This window comes from Bos javanicus, chromosome 10, assembly GCF_032452875.1.
Source record: "Bos javanicus breed banteng chromosome 10, ARS-OSU_banteng_1.0, whole genome shotgun sequence".
NCBI classification, from domain to species: Eukaryota; Metazoa; Chordata; class Mammalia; order Artiodactyla; family Bovidae; genus Bos; species Bos javanicus.
The window spans coordinates 27,891,801-27,913,110 of record NC_083877.1 but is presented as its reverse complement, the minus strand read 5'-3'; the positions used below and the strand labels follow the sequence as shown (position 1 = coordinate 27,913,110).

General features: G+C 41.3%; 1 protein-coding gene and 1 pseudogene across 1 annotated transcript; both read right to left on the bottom strand.

Annotated features, from left to right (window-relative positions):
• Positions 1-1,392: 1,392 nt before the first annotated feature.
• Positions 1,393-2,264, bottom strand: LOC133255988 (large ribosomal subunit protein uL23-like). Its single transcript, XM_061430647.1, has one exon. It carries the CDS (start codon positions 1,906-1,908, stop codon positions 1,489-1,491), a length of 420 nt encoding a protein of 139 aa, XP_061286631.1. The 5' UTR covers positions 1,909-2,264; the 3' UTR covers positions 1,393-1,488.
• A 17,322-nt stretch (positions 2,265-19,586) lies between these two features.
• Positions 19,587-19,773, bottom strand: LOC133255221 (metallothionein-1A-like; annotated as a pseudogene).
• Positions 19,774-21,310: the final 1,537 nt, after the last annotated feature.

The following is a 21,310-nucleotide window of genomic DNA, read 5'->3' as shown; positions in this document are numbered from 1 at the left end:
GCATGTTTTTGAGTCGCCACTTAGGATTCATGTTGTGCATGTTTTTGAGTTGCCACTTAGGAGGGCAGCCAGCATTCTCAGAGAAATATCCTCAGTTCAGGTCAGTTCAGTCGCTCAGTCGTGTCCAACTCTGACCCCATGAATTGCAGCACGCCAGGCCTCCCTGTCCAATACCAACTCCTGGAGTTCACTTAAACTCATGTCCATCGAGTCAGTGATGCCATCCAGCCATCTCATCCTCTGTCGTCCCCTTCTCCTCCTGCCCCCAATCCCTCCCAGCATCAGAGTCTTTTCCCATGAGTCAACTCTTCGCATGAGGTGGCCAAAGTACTGGAGTTTCAGCTTTAGCATCATTCCTTCCAAAGAAATCCCAGGGCTGATCTCCTTCAGAATGGACTGGTTGGATCTCCTTGCAGTCCAGGGGACTCTCAAGGGTCTTCTCCAACACCACAGTTCAAAAGCATCAGTTCTTCGGCACTCAGCTTTCTTCATAGTCCAACTCTCACATCCATACATGACCACTGGAAAAACCATAGCTTTGACTAGATGGACCTTTGTTTTAGGCGATATTTATTTCTTATAGATTTTTAGAGACGATTCCATATCTATTTAATTTTAACAATTTACTTTTTCACCTTTTTTGAGATATTAATGCCATGTATGTAAGTTTAAAGTGTACAATGTGATTATTAGATACAGATATACATTTTACCTATTATTTAAGGGAAAACAGGTTCTGTATGTTTTGGCTTTTCCAAAATAGTTTCAATATTTTTATAATTTCATTTTTTTAAATTAAGGCAATTCATTAAAAGCATAATTGCACATAAGTTGCTTTTTACGCTTCTAATATTTTCAATTTAGTTCAGTTGCTCAGTTGTGTCTGACTCTTTGTGACCTCATGGACTGCAGCACACAAGGCTTCCCTGTCCTTCACCATCTTCTGGAGCTTGCACAAACTCAGGTCCATCGAGTCAGTGATGCCATCCAACCATCTCATTCTCTGTCATCCCCTTTTTCTCCTGTGCTGCTGTAGCAGCTGAACTTCAACACACTCTGAATGGAGTTAAGGGTGGAAAGTGAGGCAGTGTGTGCTCCAGGGAAACTGGTGGAACAGGTTTTTAGGTAGGTAGATACTTCAGTTAAGAGGATGGCTTAATCTTTCCCAGCATCAGGGTCTTTTCCAATGAGTCAGTTCTTCGCATCAGGTGGCCAAAGTATTGGAGCTTCAACTTCAACATCAGTCCTTCCAATGAATATTCAGGACTGATTTCCTTTAGGATTGACTGGTTGGATCTCCTTGCAGTCCAAGGGACTTTCAAGAATCTTCTCCAACATCACAGTTCAAAAGCATCAATTCTTCGGCACTTGGCCTTTTTTTTTTTTTTTTATAGTGAAAACTTTTATAGTCGGAATTAGCCAGCTGGACTCAGTTTAGATGATCCCAATTTTGTTGGCAACATCCAAAGCATCATAGTCAGGAGCCAGTCAAACATATGCCTTCTCTCCATCAGGCCTGATCAAAGTATTGACCTTAGCCACGTCAATGTCATAGAGCTTCTCCACAGCCTGTTTAATTTGGTGCTTTTTGGCCTTGACATCCACAATGAATACCAGTGTGTTGTTGTCTTCTATTTTCTTCATGGCTGACTCGGTGGTGAGGGGGAATTTGATGATGGCATGGTGGTCAAGTTTGTTTCTCCTAGGGGCACTCTTCTGAGGATATTTGGGCTGCCTCCTGAGCCTCAGTGTTTTGGGTCGCCGGAAGGTGGGTGACGTCTGGATCTTCTTTTTCTTGTGGCCGTGGACACCTTTCAACACTGCTTTCTTGGCCTTCAAAGCCTTTGCTTTGGCTTCAGCTTTAGGAGGGGCAGGGGTTTCCTTCTTTGCCTTCGGCGCCATCTTCATGAAAAGGGTTTCCACTTAGCCTTCTTAATGGTCCAACTCTAACATCCATACATGACTACTGGAAAAATCATAGCTTTGACTATATGGATCTTTGTTGGCAAAGAAATGTCTCTGTTTTTTAATATGCTATCTAGGTTTGTCATAGCTTTTCTTCCAAGGAGTAAGCGTCTTTTAATTTCATGGCTGCAGTCACCATCTGCAGTAATTTTGGAGCCCAAGAAAATAAAGTCTGTCGCTGTTTCCCCATCTATTTGCCATGAAGTGATGGGACCGAATGCCATGATCTTCACTTTTTGAATGTTAATTTTTAACCCAATTTTTTCACTCTCCTCTTTCACCTTCATTAAAAGTTTCTTTAGTTCCTCTTTGCTTTCTGCCATAAGGGTGGTGTCATCTGCATATCTGAGCTTATTGATATTTCTCTTGGCAATATTGATTCCAGCTTGTGCTTCATCCAACCCGGCATTTCGCATGATGTACTCTGTGAAACTCTAAAAGTTTTACCCTTCTGTAACTCTAGAAGTTAAGTAAGCAAGGTGACAATATACAAGCTTGATGTGTTCCTTTCCCAATTTGGAACCAGTCCGTTGTTTCATGTCTGGCTTTAACTGTTGCTTCTTGTCCTACATACAGATGTCTTAGGAGGCAGGTAAGGTGGTCTGATATTTCCATCTCTTAAAGAATTTTCCATAGTTTGTTGTGATCCACACAGTCAAAGACTTTAGTGTAGTCAATGAAGCAAAAGTAGATGTTTTTCTGGAATTCTCTTGCTGTTTTATGACCCAGTAGATGTTGGCAATTTCTGGTTCCTTTGCCTTTTCTAAACCCAGCTTGAATATCTGGAAGTTCTTGGCTCATGTACCATTGAAGCCTAGCTTGGAGAATTTTGAGCATTACTTTGCTAGTGTGTGAGATGAGTACAATTGTGCGGTAGTTTGAGCATTCTCTGGCATTGCCTTTCTTTGGGATTGGAGTGAAAACTGACCATTTCCAATCCTGTGACTGCTGCTGAGGTTTCCAAATTTGCTGGCATATTGAGTGCAGCACTTTAACAGTATCATCTTTTAGGATTTGAAATAACTCCTTTGAATTATTTGAAATAATTCCAGCTGGAATTCCATCAGCTCCACTAGCTTTGTTTGTAATGCTGCTTCCTAAGGACCACTTGACTTTGCACTCCAGGATGCCTGGCTCTAGATGAGTGATCACATTATCGTGGTTATCTGGGTCATTACGATCTCTTTTGTATAGTTCTGTGTATTCTTGCCACCTCTTCTCAGTATCTTGTGCTTCTTTCAGGCCCATGCTGTTTCTGTCCTTTATTGTGCCCATCTTTGCATGAAATGTTCCCTTGGTGAGGATCAAAGTCTAGTTGAAGTTGACTTGTCTGGCATCTCGGACCCATTTGAGTCTAATCAGTTTCTGTTGTGTCCTTGGGCTATGTCATTCTTTCAAAGAGTGTGCCTTGCCTCCTTCCCTCCTGTTTCAGCTTGACTGGGGAAGGATCTGCATCTAACCCCCTTCAGTTGGTGGCAGAATTAATTTTCTTGAGGCTGTACAATTCATGGCATCTTGATTCTTATAGCCAGTGCAAGAGAGAGAGAATCTCTGACCTCCGGGCTCTCTTTTAGGTTAGCCCACCCAGGACAATACTGCCATTGGTTAACTCAAAATCAACTAATTAGGGATTGTGGTCCTTAACTACATCTGCAAAATCCATTCACTTTTTCGTTATGATGTAACACAATCATGTAAATGATAGCGCATCACTTTTGCTATATTCTGCTGTTAGAATCAAGTCGGGACATGCACAGTGAGGAGGAAGGGATCATAAGGCCACCCTAGAGTGTGTTTACTATAGACACTAAGTGATTTTGGGTTCATTATGAAACATATTGTCCAGTATGTTTCACTGTTGTAGAGAAATATACTTATTTTTCCTGTGAAAGTAAAATTTTTCTCTCATTCAGAATTTATTGTTCAACCATCTCACACTCACTATTATTGTTGTCACTAAGTCATGTAGAGCTCTCTGCGACCCCACAGACTGCAGCATTCCAGGCTTCCCTGTCCTTCACTAGATCACACTCACAATTACATGAGCTGTACTGAAATCCAGATGTAAACAAAAGCTCTTAGGGCATAACAAAAGCAACATTAAGTAGAGTGAGTTCTATAACTATTTCAAGAGCAAATTCCCTAAAGAAGGTCATTTGAGTTAGATCTTGATATATAAGTAGTGGTTTGTAAAGAAGTTGGGAAAGAACAGGTCAGACAGAAAAGGAGCTCTTCCTCTGGGACAGGAGAAAGTTAATGAGGGTTTGAACACACCCATATGGTCAGACTGCTGGGAGATTGGGGACGAAGGTGGAGACTGAAAGATATTGTGCAAAACTGTTAAAGCAGTCTAACTGATTTGTGTTTGTTCCTACCTCTAGTAAAGAGTAGTTCAGTTCAGTCACTCAGTTGTGTCCGACTCTTTGCGACCCCGTGAATCACAGCACGCCAGGCCTCCCTGTCCATCACCATCTCCTGGAGTTCACTCAGAATCATGTCCATCGAGTCAGTGATGCCATCCAGCCATCTCATCCTCTGTTGTCCCCTTCTCCTCCTGCCCCCAATCCCTCCCAGCATCAGAGTCTTTTCCAATGAATCAACTCTTCGCATGAGGTGGCCAAAGTACTGGAGTTTAAGCTGTACTCAAATAAGGACACAGCAACTTTCAGTGGAAGTTCTACCAGTTCAGTTCAGTTGCTCAGTTGTGTCCGACTCTTTGCAACCCCATGAACTGCAGCATGCCAGACTTCGGAAGTTCTATAGACATCTACATAGTAATACCTATAATCACACATTTTGTGTGACTGGAACCTCATTGTAAATGGACCTGATCTCAGACTTCCAGCCTCCAGAGCTGTGAGAAGATACCTTTCTGTTTCTTAAGCCACCCTTGTTATTTTGTTATGGTGCCTGAACTAAGACATTCTTACCATATTGTTTATCACAAATCTACTATTTAAACATGAGACTACTACCACAAGGGCTGGAGATAAAAGGGTGCTTGAAGTAATCTGAGATGATTCTGAACCTTTGCAAACTTACTTTCTAAACTAATGAGAGTTGGTAATTGTGTAACTGGGAGTTTTTTTGAGTTAGATTCCATGCAGAGTGTGGTGTTCATCAAAGGATAAATAATAAAAATGTCCAACTTGTAGTTTAAATAAATATTTTTAAAACTCAAAAGTAACCTTAGCAATTGTTTAAAACTTGGACCCATAGGGTATTTTTTTTAGAGTATTTTATCTTTGACATTGTTCAGAATTTCTGGTGCATAGTGATAATAAACTACTGAGTAATTTTTGGCTGGTTTTATTATTGTTTTTAAATTTTCTACAGACAATGCATACTCTTGTTGCCTACATGTGGGGCTGACCCTGTCTAGCAACCTGCTCTTGGTTCCCTACTGACTCCATGATCTCTTAGGTGCTTGTTTCACAGGTTAAGAACCACTGGTCTAGCTTGGGAGACTTGCAATATCTGGGGTTGACATGATTTAAACATATTCATTGTGAGGCATCAGCCAAATCCAGGTGGGACTGTGGATCTGGGGCTCAAAGATGGAAATAAAGATTTTGGAGTAGTGTGTGCATCTGGTAGAGAAATCAAGATTAAGACTGTGCGATCAGATGTATTTCTATTTGCTTCAGTTCAGTTCAGTCACTCAGTCGTGTCCAACTCTGCGACTCCATGAATCGCAGCACGCCAGGCCTCCCTGTCCATCACCAACTCCCGGAGTTCACTCAGACTCACGTCCATCGAGTCAGTGATGCCTTAAATCACTTAAATCTATTTGCTTCAGAGGTGCCTTAAATCAAGAAAGAATTCTGATCATTATCTTTTCTGTTTTCAATCTAGTAAAATAAATATTTATTAAGCTACACCTATGGGATGGTGCAGTGGTAAAGAATTCGCTTGCCAATGCAGGAGACTCAAGAGACTGGTTTGATCCATGGGTCAGGAAGATCCCCTGAAGTAGGAAGTGGCAATCCGCTCCAGTATTCTTGCCTGGAAAATTCCATGGACTGAAGAGCCTGGATAGCTACAATCCATAGGGTCGCAAAGAGTCGAACATGACTGAGCCACTGAGCACACACATACATCTATTAGACACCATGTTATCTATCTATCTATCTATACATGGGTGTGTTGAACACAGTCTCTATTGTGATTGTGGAACTTGAATTCCAGCTTCCCAGTTCTGTCTTATTCTTCAGTCAGGCTTTATATTAAACCATTTTACACAATCTCAATAAGCAAGAAGTTCATTTAATACCAAGGCAGATCCTTTTTTTAAGGTAGCTAACAGGTGGGACTTCTCCTTGATAGGGACAGCACAGTTCTTATGTCTTCATTTTAGGTTCACATGGAAAGTCCTTGGAGTGATTAGACACTGGAAAAAAAAAATCACAGTTAAACTTTAACATATTCAAGAATATTCAAGACAGGTTTAAGATGAGAAAAAAAGTTTCAAAAGGGGAGCTTACTGCTTAAGGGCACATGTGAGCAAGGGGAAAGAGGTGATTCCATCTCTGTGGTCCTGAGTGTACCATAGTGCTGAGTGTACCTATGTTTAATAAATGTTTTCTGGTGTTTGAGAGTCTCAAATTTTTAATAAATCAATAATTGTTGCAAATCTCAGACATCTCCTATTCCTCCATGAATCACTTAAATCCAGGGACCTGGAATAATGGCCATCAATCACTACACCTGAGTGACTATGTTGAGATCTGCATTCACAGTGAGCTTTAGAGAATACTAGGCCACTACACTGGAGAAGGAAATGGCAACCCACTCCAGTGTTCTTGCCTGGAGAATCCCAGGGACGACGAAGCCTGGTGGGCTGCCGTCAATGGGGTCGCACAGAGTCGGACATGACTGAAGCGACTTGGCAGCAGCAGCAGCAGCAGGCCACTACATGGGGGCTTCCCTGGTGGCTCAGATGGTAAAGTGTCTGCCTGCAATGCAGGAGACCTAGGTTCGATCCCTGGGCCGGGAAGATCCCCTGGAGAAGGAAATGGCAACCCACTCCAGTATTCTTGCCTGGAGAATTCCATGGACAGAGGAGCCTGGTGGGCTACGGTCCCTGGGATCGCAGAGTCAGACATGACTGAGCAACTTCACTTCACGCCACTACATAGAAGAATATCTTTAGCATTTAAGCAGATACCATTGCTATCTGAGCAACCAGCCTTCGTGTTATATTTGCATTAATCCTTCCTGAAAATAATGGTATAAATCTGAGTTGCTGGAGTGAGACTGGGTCAGAATAAAGTAAAGTCTTAAATTTGGCATCACCAATAGTTACTGCTGTCGAGTCACTCCTTTGCTTGAGGCACATACCCCTACTCTTCCTCACATGCCCCCTGTCTAGTGTTAGCTGCTCCTGCAGCCACTCCCTTCTGTTAATACCATCCTAAGCTTGCCAATTTTCTGGTGATAACCAAAAAGTTCTATTTCCTGCCTTCATTTTCATTTAGAAATACCATTTAAATTTTGATGAAATATTTAAGAACTAGCAATGATTAATGGGAGAGACTTAGGTTAGGTACTATGTGAGGCAGTAGTGGAATGTGTGAAGAGGCAAAGCAAAGCATGCATTCAATATTATCATATCCATTAGGCCTAGCACAGTGTCTGATGGAAAGTACTTTGTAATTATTACTGTTGGCTAAATGCATAGTAGTATTTATTGCTTTTTCATGCCAGAGTTTGAAAAATTATCTTGTGGCTTACAATCAGAAGACATAAAATAGAATATAAATGATCAAAGAATTAGAGGCGTAGGAATCAAAACAGCAGAATAGGAGGACATGGAACTCACCTCCCCCCACAAACACATAAAAAATCCATCTGTATGGGGAACAGTTCTCACTGAAAACTAACTGGGGACTAGCAGAAAGCTTGCTTGCTTCCATAGCAGAGTGGGGCAATTCCTTGGTGGTCCAGTGGTTAGGACTGTCTGTTTTCACTGCTGAGGTCTGGGTTCAATCTTTGGTCTGGAAACTAAGACCCACAAGCCACACAATGCAGCCAAAACAAAAATAAACGAAACCAACAAAGCAGGGTGGAAAAGGGCCGACTGGTTTCAATGACCACCCTGGCACATCCTGCAACCTGAACCAAGTGAATGCTCCAGCACCATTTGCCTTGCATTGCAGCTCCACACTGGAGTGAGGGTTGCCATAACGGAGGAAAAACCCTGGCCATGAGGTGCCATGGTGGCTCAAATCCTAAGCAGAGTCCGAACAGGGAGGGCCAGCCATTGTTGGTAACTGCACGGCAGCCCATCAGAAGCAGACCACGTCTCTGATGGTGCTAGACCACCTCTGCCATGCCGCACTCTCGATGAATACCCACACTGGCTCCTCTTACTCCAACACTGCTCCCCTCTGAGGTTGAGGGTGCTGTCGTTGGGAGGAAGCAGAACATACACTTAAAGAGAACAGAGCCAGCTGGGACCAGACCCTCAGAGTTTCAGCTCCAGAAATTTGGGACCTGACCCAGCCCGGATAGGGTAGTGACAGCCACTAAACAGAGGGGCAGAACCACTTCCCACCTGGCTCAGACCCTAGCCCTTCCATCGCCAGCCCCACCTTCTACCAAGGTGATAGCTGCCAGCATACCCTGAGGAAGATGTGGCCTCAAATCCAGCTCTCTCACCAAAGCCATTGGGCACAAACAGGCTGTATAGAGAAGCTCCTGTATAAGGACCCCCTTCAAGACTAACAGTTAACTGTTTCACCTTATTTCATAGAGTCAGAGAAAGACCCCCCCCCAAAAAAAAAAATGAGAATAGGGAGGGCAGGGGAATGAATGATGGAGTTCAGAGGATTTTTCAGGCAATGAAACTACTTACTCTGTGCGATACTAAGATGGTAGATACATGTTATTATAAAAAGATTAAAAAAAGGTACATGCTCAAAAAAAAGAGAGAGAAAACAAGAATTTTTTTAATTGAAAGAGCAAGAGAAAAGCCCTGAAAAAATAAACTAATGAAACAAATAAATGATTTACTAACTAAAGAATTCAAAGCATTAGTGATAAGAATTCTAACTGAATTGGAGAAAAGAATAAATAAGCACAGCAAGAATTTTAATAAGGATCTAGAAAATGTAAAAAAGAACCAGTGAGAGCTGAACATGAAAACTGAACTGAACTAAAACACACTAGAAGGAATAAATAGGAGACTAGGTGATACAGAAGAACACATAAGTGATTTGGAGGATAGAACAATGGAAACCAGAATAGCAGAAAGAAACACACACACCAAAAAAAAAAAAAAAAAACCAGAAAGAGTTTAAAGGATCCTTCGAAACACAAGCATATCAATATCTGTATGGGACCCAGAAGGAGAAAAGAGAGACAGAATGGGGTCGAAAATTTATTCAATTGACATTAGGACTGGAAACTTCCCAAGCCTAAGGAAGGAGACAGATATGCAGGTACAGGAAGCACAGTAGTAGTAGTAGTAGTAGTAGTAGTAGTTAAGCCGCTAAGTTGTGGCTGACTCTTCAGTGACCCCATGGACTGCAGCCTACCAGGCTCCTCCTCCCTCCATGGGATTTTCCAGGCAAGAGTACTGGAGTGGGTCACCGTTTCTTTCTCCAGGGGATCTTCCCAACCTAGGAATTGAACCCCGGTCTCCTGAATTGCAGGCAGATTATTTACCAACTGAGCTATAAGGGAAGCGCTATAGGAAGCCCGGCTGCTGCTGCTGCTGCTGCTAAGTCGCTGCAGTCGTGTCGGACTGTGTGTGACCCCATAGACGGCAGCCCTGGGATCCCGTCCCTGGGATTATCCAGGCAAGAACACTGGAGTGGGTTGCCATTTCCTTCTCCAATGCATGAAAGTGAGAAGTGAAAGTGAAGTCGCTTAGTCGTGGCCGACTCTTCGTGACCCCATGGACTGCAGCCTACCAGGCTCCTCCTATCGGCTGCCTTCTCCGATAGGAAGCACAGAGGGTCGCAAACAAAATAAACACAAACAGACGCATACCAAGACACATCATAATCAAAATGGCAAAAGTTAAAGACAGAGAATCCTAAAGGCAGCAAGAGAAAAACCAAAAAGTCATACATAAGGGGATCCCAAAAGAAAATTCAAATTCCAACGCTTAATCACCAAAAAAAAAAAAAAAAGGGAATCCCATCAGACTAAGCAGAAACTTTGCAGACTCACCTCATATACCTGTCAGAATGGCCATCATCAAAAAATCTACAAATAAATTCTGGAGTGGGTGTAGAGAAAAGGGAACCCTAGTACACTGTTGGTGGGATTGTAAAATGGTACAGCCACATGGAAAACAATCTGGAGCTTCCTCAAAAAACGAACAGTAGAACTACCATGCTGCTGCTGCTGCTAAGTCACTTCAGTCGTGTTGGACTCTGTGCAACCCCATAGACGGCAGCCCACCAGGCTCCCCCATCCCTGGGATTCTCCAGGCAAGAGTACTGGAGTGGGTTGCCATTGCCTTCTCCGAGAACTACCATATGATCGAGCAATTCCACTGCTGGGTATACATCTGAAGACAATGAAAACTCAAATCTTTTTGCTTTCATTTTTAAAACTAATTTATTTTTAATTGAAGCATAGTTGATTTACAATATTTATTAGTTTCTGACGTACAGCAAAGTGATTCAGTTACATATGTTCTTCATTCTCTACTGAGGGACATTTTAGCTACTTCCAGGTTTTGGTTTTATAAATAAAGTTATTACGAACATTCACATACATGTTTTTGTGTTGACATAAATTTTCACTTCTCTGGGATAGATGCCTAGGAGTGTGATTGCTGGTGGGGTTGTATGTTTAGCTTTATAAGAAGCTGCCTAACTGTTGCTGTCCATTTTACATTTGTACAAGCAATGTACAAGAGATCCAGTTGTTCCACATAACCTCATTAGCATTTGGTCTTGTTGCTATATTTTATTTTAGCTCTTCTACTAGATGTGTGGTCATATCTTATTTTGGTCTAAATTTGCATTTCTCTAATGACCAGTGATGGTGAACATCTTTTCTGTTGTGTGTTTTTAATCTTTCATCAAAGACTTCTTTCTTCTGAACCATGATAACTGATCGAGACCACATGTTCATTTTTAAGCTTGGTCCTAATGAAAATCCCTCCTCTCTTTACTCTCCATGGGAGGTGGTTATTTTTCATCAAAGTCTTTGCACCCCCCTTTGCTCCAGCACTGCCTGGGGTGAACACTAATAAGGCTATTAACGACAAATTATTTCCTGAATAGAAGCCCTGTGTTTGGAGACATTGCCTCCAGGTGACAAACATTGTTACAGTGAAGGCATGGGTTGGTACGTGTTTGGAATACATTATCTCTAGATGTTTTTGATTCTAACTAGATTTCATTTTTTGTTGTTTCGTTCAGTTGCCAAGTCGTGTCCAACTCTTCGAGACCCCATGGACTGTGGCATGCCAGGTTTCTCTGTCCCCCGTCATCTCCTGGGGTATGCCCAAGGTCATGTCCAGAGGTTATTTTATACAGTAGGGCACAGATCGGCCTCAGTAAGAAGCTCCGTGATAATACTTGGGAGTTAATCTTTAGAATGAGACCAGTATGCATTTAATTCCTGGTTTTGCCATTTCTGAACTTGGTGACTTTGGGCAAGTTATTTAAACTCTTTAAGCATTAGTTTTCTCATACAGAAGATGCGGATAATAATGGCAATTACCTCATAGGATTTTTCTGAAGATTATCTGTTTTAGTCATCTATGGTTGTGTTACATATCATCCCAAAGCTTAGTCCAACGAGAATTATTTATTTTTCATGATTCTGTGGGTTGACTGGTGCTATAGACTGAATGTTTGTGTTCCTTCAAAAATTCATGTGTTGCAGCCCCAGCCTTCAGTGTGCCAGTATTAGGCAGTGGGGAATTTGGGAGTTGATTAGGTTATAAGGGCAGAGCCCTTATGAATGGGATTAGCACCCTTAGAAAAGAGACCCTGGTGAGCTCTCTTGCCCCTTCCACTACGTGAGGACACAATGAGAAGAATGCTGAATATGATCCAGGTTCAGGCTCTTGCTAAACACCAAATCTTGATCTTGGGCTTACCAGTCCCCAAAACTGTTGTGTCTTTTTAGACATTATTTCTATGACACATTTTTCTTTTTTAAAAGGTCTAGGCCAAGCATTTTGTAAAATTCTCAGGTTCTTGATTTGTTTATTTCTTCATGATGCCACATCATTTGTTTTTCTCTCCCCTGTATTTCCTGTACATCGGGAGGTTTAGAGGCTTGGTTATATTCATTTTAACAGTTTCGACAAGAATATGTCATAGTTAATGTTGTGTATTTGATATTGTGTCACCTAAGGAAACAGTAATGTCAGGTTGTTCCAGTGTTAGTGAGAGTTAAGATGGTGAATACCAGACCACATATTTTCATCTTTATAATCAGTAACTAATCGGTTGTTTTAGACCAGTTAGTTATTGCTGCATAACAAACCATTTCAAAATTTAGTGGCTTAAAACAAGCGATTATTTAGCTCATGACTTCTGGGGATTCGAAATTTGAGTTTGGAAAGTAGTTCTCCTGGTTTCAGTTTGATTTCTTCATTTATCTGTGGTCAGCTGTGGTTTGGCTAGGTGGCCTAGCTCCTGGGTGTTGATGCTCTGTTGCCAGTGGCACCTCAAGTCTCTCAGTAGGCTAGCCTGGATTATTCTCATGACACTGGTAGGGATCCAACAAAGCAAGTGGAAATATGTGAGGACTAGGCTAGGAACTGACATACTGTCACTTCTTCCACATTCCATAGATCAAAATAAATCACAAGTCCAGCTGAGATGCATGAAAGTGAAAATGTTAGTCATTCAGTTGTGAGCGACTCTTTGCAACCCCATTGACTGTATATAGCCCGCCAGGCTCCTCTGTCCGTGGAATTCTCCAGGCAAGGATACTGGAGTGGGTAGCCCTTCCCTTCTCCAGGGGATGTTCCCGACTCAGGGATGGAACCCGCGTCTCCAGCATTTCAGGCAGATTCTTTACTGTCTAAGCCATCAGGACTCAGTTGAGATGCATAGGATAGGGAAAATAGATTCCATCTCTTTATAGGAGACCATCAAAGTCACATTGCAAGAGGTTTGGTTAACAGAAGAACTGGGACCATTTTTTAACATCCACTGATGATTCCCACCTGAATCAGTTATCACATTGTGACAAAAGAATGATTTCTTAATAATTTCTTATGTATTTTGTCTCTAGCATTCATCTTTAAAAAGTCTTCCTTTATTTTCCTTTTCTCTCACTTTTGAGCTTTATTATAGATAACATTTAAATCATTATGTAAAAAACATATATTCATAAAAATTCAAGCAATACAGAAACACCTAGAGTAAGAAGTGAAAACCTTCTGTAGTCCTTCTTTCTAGAGGAACACATTGTTACAATTTTGTACACATTTTTTCATATGTATATATAAATTTGTGTATGTATGAGAAACAACAGAGAAGGCAATGGCAACCCCACTCCAGTACTTTTGCCTGGAAAATCCCATGGATGGAGGAGCCTGGTGGGCTGCAGTCCATGGGGTCGCTAGGAGTTGGACACAACTGAGTGACTTCACTTTCACTTTTCACTTTCATGCACTGGAAAAGGAAATGGCAACCCACTCCAGTGTTCTTGCCTGGAGAATCCCAGGGATGGGGGAGCCTGGTGGGCTGCCGTCTATGGGGTCGCACAGAGTCGGACACAACTGAAGCGACTTAGCAGCAGCAGCAGCATGAGAAACAAAAATGAGATCTTTACACAAAACTCAAGATTTCAGATATTTTTGAAATATCAAAATAAGCATATTACATTAATTAAACTACTAATTAAAAACAACAAATTGGCAAAACACTTTCCTCAAAACTTTTTTTCTTCCTACATTCTTTGTTTTTCTTGGAAAGGTGGATTGTAAATACAGTATTGTAAATCCACCAATCACCACTTCTACATCTAATTAGCCATTAAGTCCTATTTAAATCCTGTTACTGTCTTTGGATTACATCTTCAACTTGGCCCCCTAGCTACTCCTCAATTTGCTGACTCCTGTCATCCCCAACTTCACCTCCTGCTGCTTGATCTTTCTGCCTCAGTCATGTCAGATTTCTTTCAGTTCCTTGAACTCACCACACTCTTAATGCCTCCTAGACTTTGAACATGTGGTTCCACCTCCTGAAACACCCCCTGCTTACCTTCCCTCCAGCCCAGCCATGCCTGACTACATCATTTTTAGTTTAGATACTACTTCTTCAGGGAGACCTTCTTTCACTCACAAACTGATTTATATTTTCCTGTTTTGTTTCCTACAGTACTTGAAATTAATGTTTTCATTCATGGTCAGATTGTAAGTGTCAAAGGGTACAGTAACTGTGTCTCTACTGTCCACCGTGGTATCCTCAGGGCTGGCATAGCATTTGGCACATCATAGGTGCTGAGTAGGCTTCAGTGGTAAAGAATCCGCTTGCAATGCAGGAGTCGTAGGAAACGCAGGCTCAACCCCTGGGTCCAGAAGATCTCCTGGAGGAGGTCATGGCAACCCACTCCAGTATTCTTGCCTGAAGAGTCCCAAGGACAGAGAAGCCTGGTGGGCTACTGTCCACAGGGTTACAAAGAGTTGGATATGATCAAAGCAACTTCACATGCATGCAGGTACTGAAAATATGTTTATTTAATGAAAGAAAATAGAATGGTATTCTGAAATATTGGGAACTGATACTGAGTAGGGCCCTATGGAGCTCCTGGACACAAAAGCTGTTTTTCTGTGTCCCCCATTTCTTTGATTATGGGAAACTGCCTACATTCAGCCTCCATGACCTTTGCTGAGTTCAACTGGCAGATTCAAACAGTTGTTAATTAGAGAAGGGAGAGGATGCAAGATCAGGGATAAACAAACAGTTAAGAGGAGTAATAGTGCGGCCTTGGGGCAAGGTCATGGTTCTCTATCAAGGGATGCACACAACGTCTTTGAGCTGTTTTGTAAATACAAAACCTCTACCACTTGGGAGGAGTTAATGGTTAACTGCAGTATGTTGTCCACAAGCATGGAGACCTCAGATTGGTTGGAAGCAGAAGGTTGATGATGCTGACTCCTCCTTAACTTCACCACCAATCAATCAGAGGAATGTCTATGAACTGATCACACCCTCTTTGAACCATTACTATAAAATTTCTAATTACCCTCTTCAAATGGGGACACAGTTGTGAGAACATTGGGCCACTGTGGTCCCCTTGCCTGGCAAGCAATAAAGCTATTCTTTTGTACTTTTCCCAAAACTCTGTCTTTGAGATTTAATTTGATTTTGGGGTGCAGAGGCTGGATTTTGCTTCATAATCAGTGTCACAATCCTGCTTCCAATCATTTCCCTCCTCCCTAACCTTTCAGTTTCTGCACCTGTCAGTGTTCTGCCTAGATCCTCTTGGATCCTTGATAAAACTGCCTGCTTTTTATTAGCCAACATCTGCAGCTCTCTTAGGAGTACTATCCTTGGGTGATTAGAGTTGCTTTTTTTGAGGTATAACTGACAAAAATCCTACATACTTAGGATATACAACATGGTAATTTTTAATTTTAATTTAAACAACAATTCAGATATACATAGAAATTATTCTTTTTTTGTTGTTGTTCACAATTAAACAACATGATTTTGATAGGGACAGAGTGGGATAATCAAATAGTTAGCTCAGAAATCCCATTAGAGGATTATAGATAAGAGAGGGAATTTTAGGGGGCCTTGGGGAACCACAGTAAGTTAATAATCACTTAAGAAAGCAAGTTTGTTAAACCACAAAACCAAGCAGACTTGCTTAGCAACAAACCATGCAGCATAAGCATGAGACAGGCCGCCAAACAATAAAACAATGGAAGCATGAGACCCCCATCCCACCCGATGGGCTTGGTAAGTTAATGACCCCTAGGACATGCTCTCTGCTCATATAAAAAAATAATTTATGGAAAGATGACATTTCAAAGTAAAGACCTTCATTGTACTGAGATTTGAAATAATTTTTCCATAGGCCATGACAGTCCTGGCTTAATAATGTAGGAATAAAAAAACTCCCCTGCCCTACCTGGAGGAGGAGCTGATGATAGAAGTATGGTATCTACTCAAGAAAGAGGAAGAAGATGGTCTTTCCCCCCTCTCTACTCTTCCTTTGATTATAAAATTGTAACCCACTATGTACGCAGGACAGTGCAATGCTCACCTCCCCACCTGTAAGCCTCATAAGCATCCTATTCTAATAAATTCCTATTCTAATAAATCACTTCTTATCTATTACTTTGCATCTCACTGAATTCTTTCTGTGCTGAGACATAAAGGACTGAAGCTCCCCTGAAATGCTACCTGGTAGTTTCAATTTGATATGCATATATATTGTGCAGTGATTACCACAATCAAGTTAATTAACATCCATAGCCTCACAAAGTTAGCCCTTTTTTTTGTGTGTGGTGAGTTAAGATCTACTTAAGATCTACTTTCTTAGAAAACATCAAGTACAAGGTACAGTGTTATTAAGTATGGTCACCAAGATGTATGCTATATCTCTGGAATGCAATCATTTTATAAGTGAAAATCTGTACCCTTTGACCAACATCTCCCCACCTCCCCCAGCTCCCAGTTTCTGGCAACCACTGTTCTATTCTCTGATTCTGTGAATTCAATTTTTTAGATTCCACATGTGAGACCATCAAGTATTTGCCTTTCTATGTCTGGCTTATTTTGCTTAGTATAACTTCTAGATATATAGCCAAAGGAAATGAAATCATTATTAAAGCTGCCTTGCTGAGGGAAAGGCAAAAGGAATTGACCAGGAGTTTACATTCCTCCTACACCAACTCACCCAGTCCTCAACTGCTGCAGAAGTATGAAAGCCCCACTCCTTTGACTCCAAGTTGGGATAAACTCTAAACTCTGAGCAAGAATCTACATTCCAGAGGTCTCCTGCAGAATCTGGCTGAAGTCCAGACTTTGCATGACATCTCACCCTCTTCTGTCTTTCTTCCTTCTCTTTCCTGTTTCCCCAGCTCCCTTACTAGTTTCTCTTGGAAGGGTTTTATTCCTACCTTTCTTTCTTTTCAAGAAATCAGGAAATATTGCTCCCATGAGCCACTTCTAAATTTAATTTTTAATAAAGCTATAATTGGCACATAGCATTGTTTTAGTTTTAGATGTTCAACATAATGATTTTTTATTTTTTTTAAATTTTATTTTATTTTTAAACTTTACATAATTGTATTAGTTTTGCCAAATATCAAAATGAATCCATCACAGGTAAAATTGAGGCATAATTGACATACAACATTATATTAGTTTCAGGTGTGCAACATGATTTGATGTTTGTATAGGTGTGAAATTATCATTACAGTAAGTCTAGTTAACATCCTTCATCTCAGTTCAGTTTAGTCAGTCAGTCGTGTCTGACTCTTTGTGACCCCTTGGACTGCAGCATGCCAGGCTTCCCTATCCATCACCAACTCCTGGAGCTTATTCAAACTCATGTCCTTTGAGTCGGTGATGCCATCCAACCATCTCATCCTCTGTCATCCCCTTTTCCTCCTGCTTTCAATCTTTCCCAGCATCAGGGTGTTTTCCAATGAGTCAGTTCTTTGCATCAGATGGCCGAAGTATTGGAGTTTCAGCTTTAGCATCAGTCCTTCCAATGAACACCCAGGACTGATCTCCTTTAGAATGGACTGGTTTGATCTGCTTGCAGTCCAAGGGACTCTCAAGAGTCTTCTCCAACACCACAGTTCAAAAGCATCAATTCTTTGGTGCTCAGCTTTCTTCACAGTCCAACTCTCACTTCCATACATGACCACTGGAAAAACCATAGCTTTGACTAGATGGACCTTTGTTGGCAAAGTAATGTCTATGCTTTTTAATATGCTGTCTATGTTGGTCATAACTTTTTTTCCAAAGAGCAAGTGTCTTTGAATTTCATGGCTGCAGTCACCATCTGCAGTGATTTTGGAGTCCAAAAAAATAAAGGCTGTCACTGTTTCCATTGTTTCCCCATCTATTTGCCATGAAGTGATGGGACCAGATGTCATGATCTTCATTTTCTGAATATTGAGTTTTAAGCCAACTTTTTCACTCTCCTCTTTCACTTTCATTAAGAGGCTCTTCACTTTCTGCCATAAGGGTGGTGTCATCTGCATATCTGAAGTTATAGATATTTCTCCAGGCAACCTTAATTCCAGCCTGTGCTTCATCCAGCCCAGCATTTCTCATGATGTACTCTGCATGTAAGTTAAATAATCAGGGTGACAATATACAGCCTTGACATACTCCTTTCCCGATTTGGAACCAGTCTGTTGTTCCATGTCCAATTCTAACAGTTGCTTCTTGACTTGCATGCAGATTTCCCAGGAGGCAGGTAAGGTGGTCTTGTATTCCCATCTCTTGAAGAATTTTCCACAGTTGTGATTCACACAGTCAAAGGCTTTGGCATAGTCAATAAAGCAAAAGTAGGTGTTTTCTGGAACTCTCTTGTTTTTTTGATAATCCAACGGATGTTGGCAATTCCTTCACCTCATATAGTTATGATTTTGTGTGTGTGTGATAAACTTTTTTTTCTATTTTTTTGGTTACTATTGGCATGTGAGATCTTAATTCCCCAACCAGGGTTTGAAATTGAACCCCCTGCAATGGAAGTGTGGAGTTATTAAGAAATCCTTTGGGCTGCCAGGAAAGTCCCTGATTAAAGTTTTAAGATCTACTCTCAGCAACTTGCAAATACTAAAGATGATTAATTAATTGTTAACTCTAGCCACCATGTTGTACTTCATATCCCCAGGACCTGTTTATCTTATAACTGGAAATTTGTGCATTTTGACCACCCTTATCAATTTTCCAACCCTCCTACCCCCTGCCTCTGGAGACCACCAATCTATTCTCTGTACCTATAAATTTCATTTTTTTTTGATTCCATATACAAGTGAAAATATACAGTATATATATATTTTTCTCATTCTGACAAATCACTTTGCATAATGCCCTCAGGGTCCATCCATGTTGTTGCAAATGGCAAGGTTTCCTTCCTCTTAAATGATTTCATAACATTCAATTGTACACATATATATCACATTTTCTTAATTAAAAAATTGTTTTAAAAATGTATTTGGTTGCACCAGGTCTTCCTTGAGGCACATGGGGTCTTTGCTGTGGCATGTAACATCTTCAGTTGTGGCATGCAGGATCTAGTTCCCTGAGCAGGGTTTGAACTCTGGCCTCCAACACTGGAGGCACGGAGTCAGCCCCTGGACGACCACAGAAGGCCCTATATCACATTTTTTAAATCCATGCACCTGGTGATGAATACTTAGGTTGTTTCTATATCTTAGATATTGCAAACAATGCTGCAATGAATATGGAGTACAGATATCTTTCCAAGATAAGTGATTTCATTTCCTTCAGATAACTATCCAAAAGTGGAACTGCTGGATCATATGATAGTTTAACTTACCAAAAAAAAATGTTTTTTTTGAAGTCAACAACTTTACTGGAAATCACATGTCTCATAGGAAAAGGAAATGTAGCACCAGGTCAGGTTGTGTGAAAAAAATATGTATATAAATTTGTCATGGTTTCTCTATCGACAACTGAGGCAGGCTCTGCCGGGTATCAGGTGCAGCAGTTGCACTTGTCTGAGGCCCCTTTGCAGATGCAGCTCTGGGCACACTCGGCACAGCCCACGGGGCAGTAGGAACAGCAGCTCTTCTTGCAGGAGGGGCATCTGCAGGCCTCGCAGGTGCAGGAGCCAGCATAGCTGCAGGAGCTGCCAGTGGGGGCAGGAGCAGTTGGGGTCCATTTGGAAGAAAGGCAAGGTCCGAGGTCCAAAGCAAGTGTAGAAGCACATCCCCTGGTCCAGTGGGAGGTGTACTTTAAAATTTTTGAGGAAACGCCACATTGAGTTTTTTTTTTTTTTTTTTTATAGTGGTGTGCACCAATTTACATTCCCATCAACAGTGCACAGGGTTCTCTTTTATCCATACTCTCATCAACACTGGAATACATTTTCTTAATAAATCATCTGAATACGAAGTTTTGTCTCACTCTGCTCCTTCTGACTCAGAGCACTTGACCTTCCTTTGAGTTCTTCCTTCCTTCCTTCTTTCATCCAGGTCTATCTTCAGGTACCATCCTCTCTTTGAGGCTTTCCTGAACCCTAATATAAAATAGCCTCCCTCTGCTCTTTCCATCCTAATCTTGTTGCCTTCCATCTCAGTAACTTGCTCCATTTCTCTTTCATAGCATTAAGGACTCTCTGAATTACATACTTATCTTTGTGTTTTGACTATTTCCCTGGTGGCTGCTTCATGAGGGCAGGAACTTTGTCTTTTTTGTTATTGTTGCTCTGGTACACAGCCCCTAGTGGCACTCAATAAAAATCACTTAAATGAATTATTACTCTTTACTAGAGCAGGGAAATGTAATAGTAGAAATTTGGGATCAAAAGAACAAGATACAAATTCTACTGTTAAAATTTATATTTTCCTGAAAATTTTATATAATCTTTAGAACTTTGCATATTTCTTGGTTTTCTCTTTTTTCATTTTGCAACTATTTTTCAGAAATAAATATTTTAATTAGTGTTGTATGGCCTCCTCATAGGAACTTCAAGTTCTTCCTGAGACCTTAACACCATTTTGGATGGTACAAATGAAAATAATTTGCAATGAAAAAAAGAATGGAATGATAGCTGTAGTCCTTGTTTTCTGCAAGCAAGCTCTATAATCTTGGCCATCATACCCTTTTTGTGAAATGACTGGGTTGGGCTGGGTCAACTGTTCTCAAACTTTTGTGTGCCAGGTAGATGAAAATTTCCTGACCCAACCTAAGAATTTTCAATCCAGGAGGTTTGGGGTGGCCCTCAGCAATCTTCTATAAACATATTGAAAAATAGAATATTGCCTGCCATATCAGTAACAAAGGATGTCACAGTCATCAGTGATTGTAGCCACCAGCTGTGGTGAGCTAGTGAGCCCTGAAGGTACTCAGGAAGGAGACAAAGAACAGATTGCAGCCACTCCCCATGGCAAGCCCTGAGGAAACTCGAGATATGAAAACACAGGCCCCTGGCCCCAGATAGCTGAGGTGCACTTCAAAGGAACGATTTCAGTATCTAGTCTCTTGTATCTTCCCATGCATAGAAAAGCACCAAATTCCTTAACTTGACATATTTGGTTGTCTTTCAGTTCAGTTCAGTTCAGTCACTCAGTCGTGTCCGACTCTTCGTGACCCCATGAATCGCAGCACACCAGGCCTCCCTGTCCATCACCAGCTCCTGGAGTTCACCCAGACTCACGTCCATCGAGTCAGTGATGCCATCCAGCCATCTCATCCTC

Excerpts from the sequence above, each read along its gene's own strand:
- LOC133255988 (XM_061430647.1), bottom strand. The coding sequence starts at position 1,908 with ATGAAGATGGCGCCGAAGGCAAAGAAGGAAACCCCTGCCCCTCCTAAA.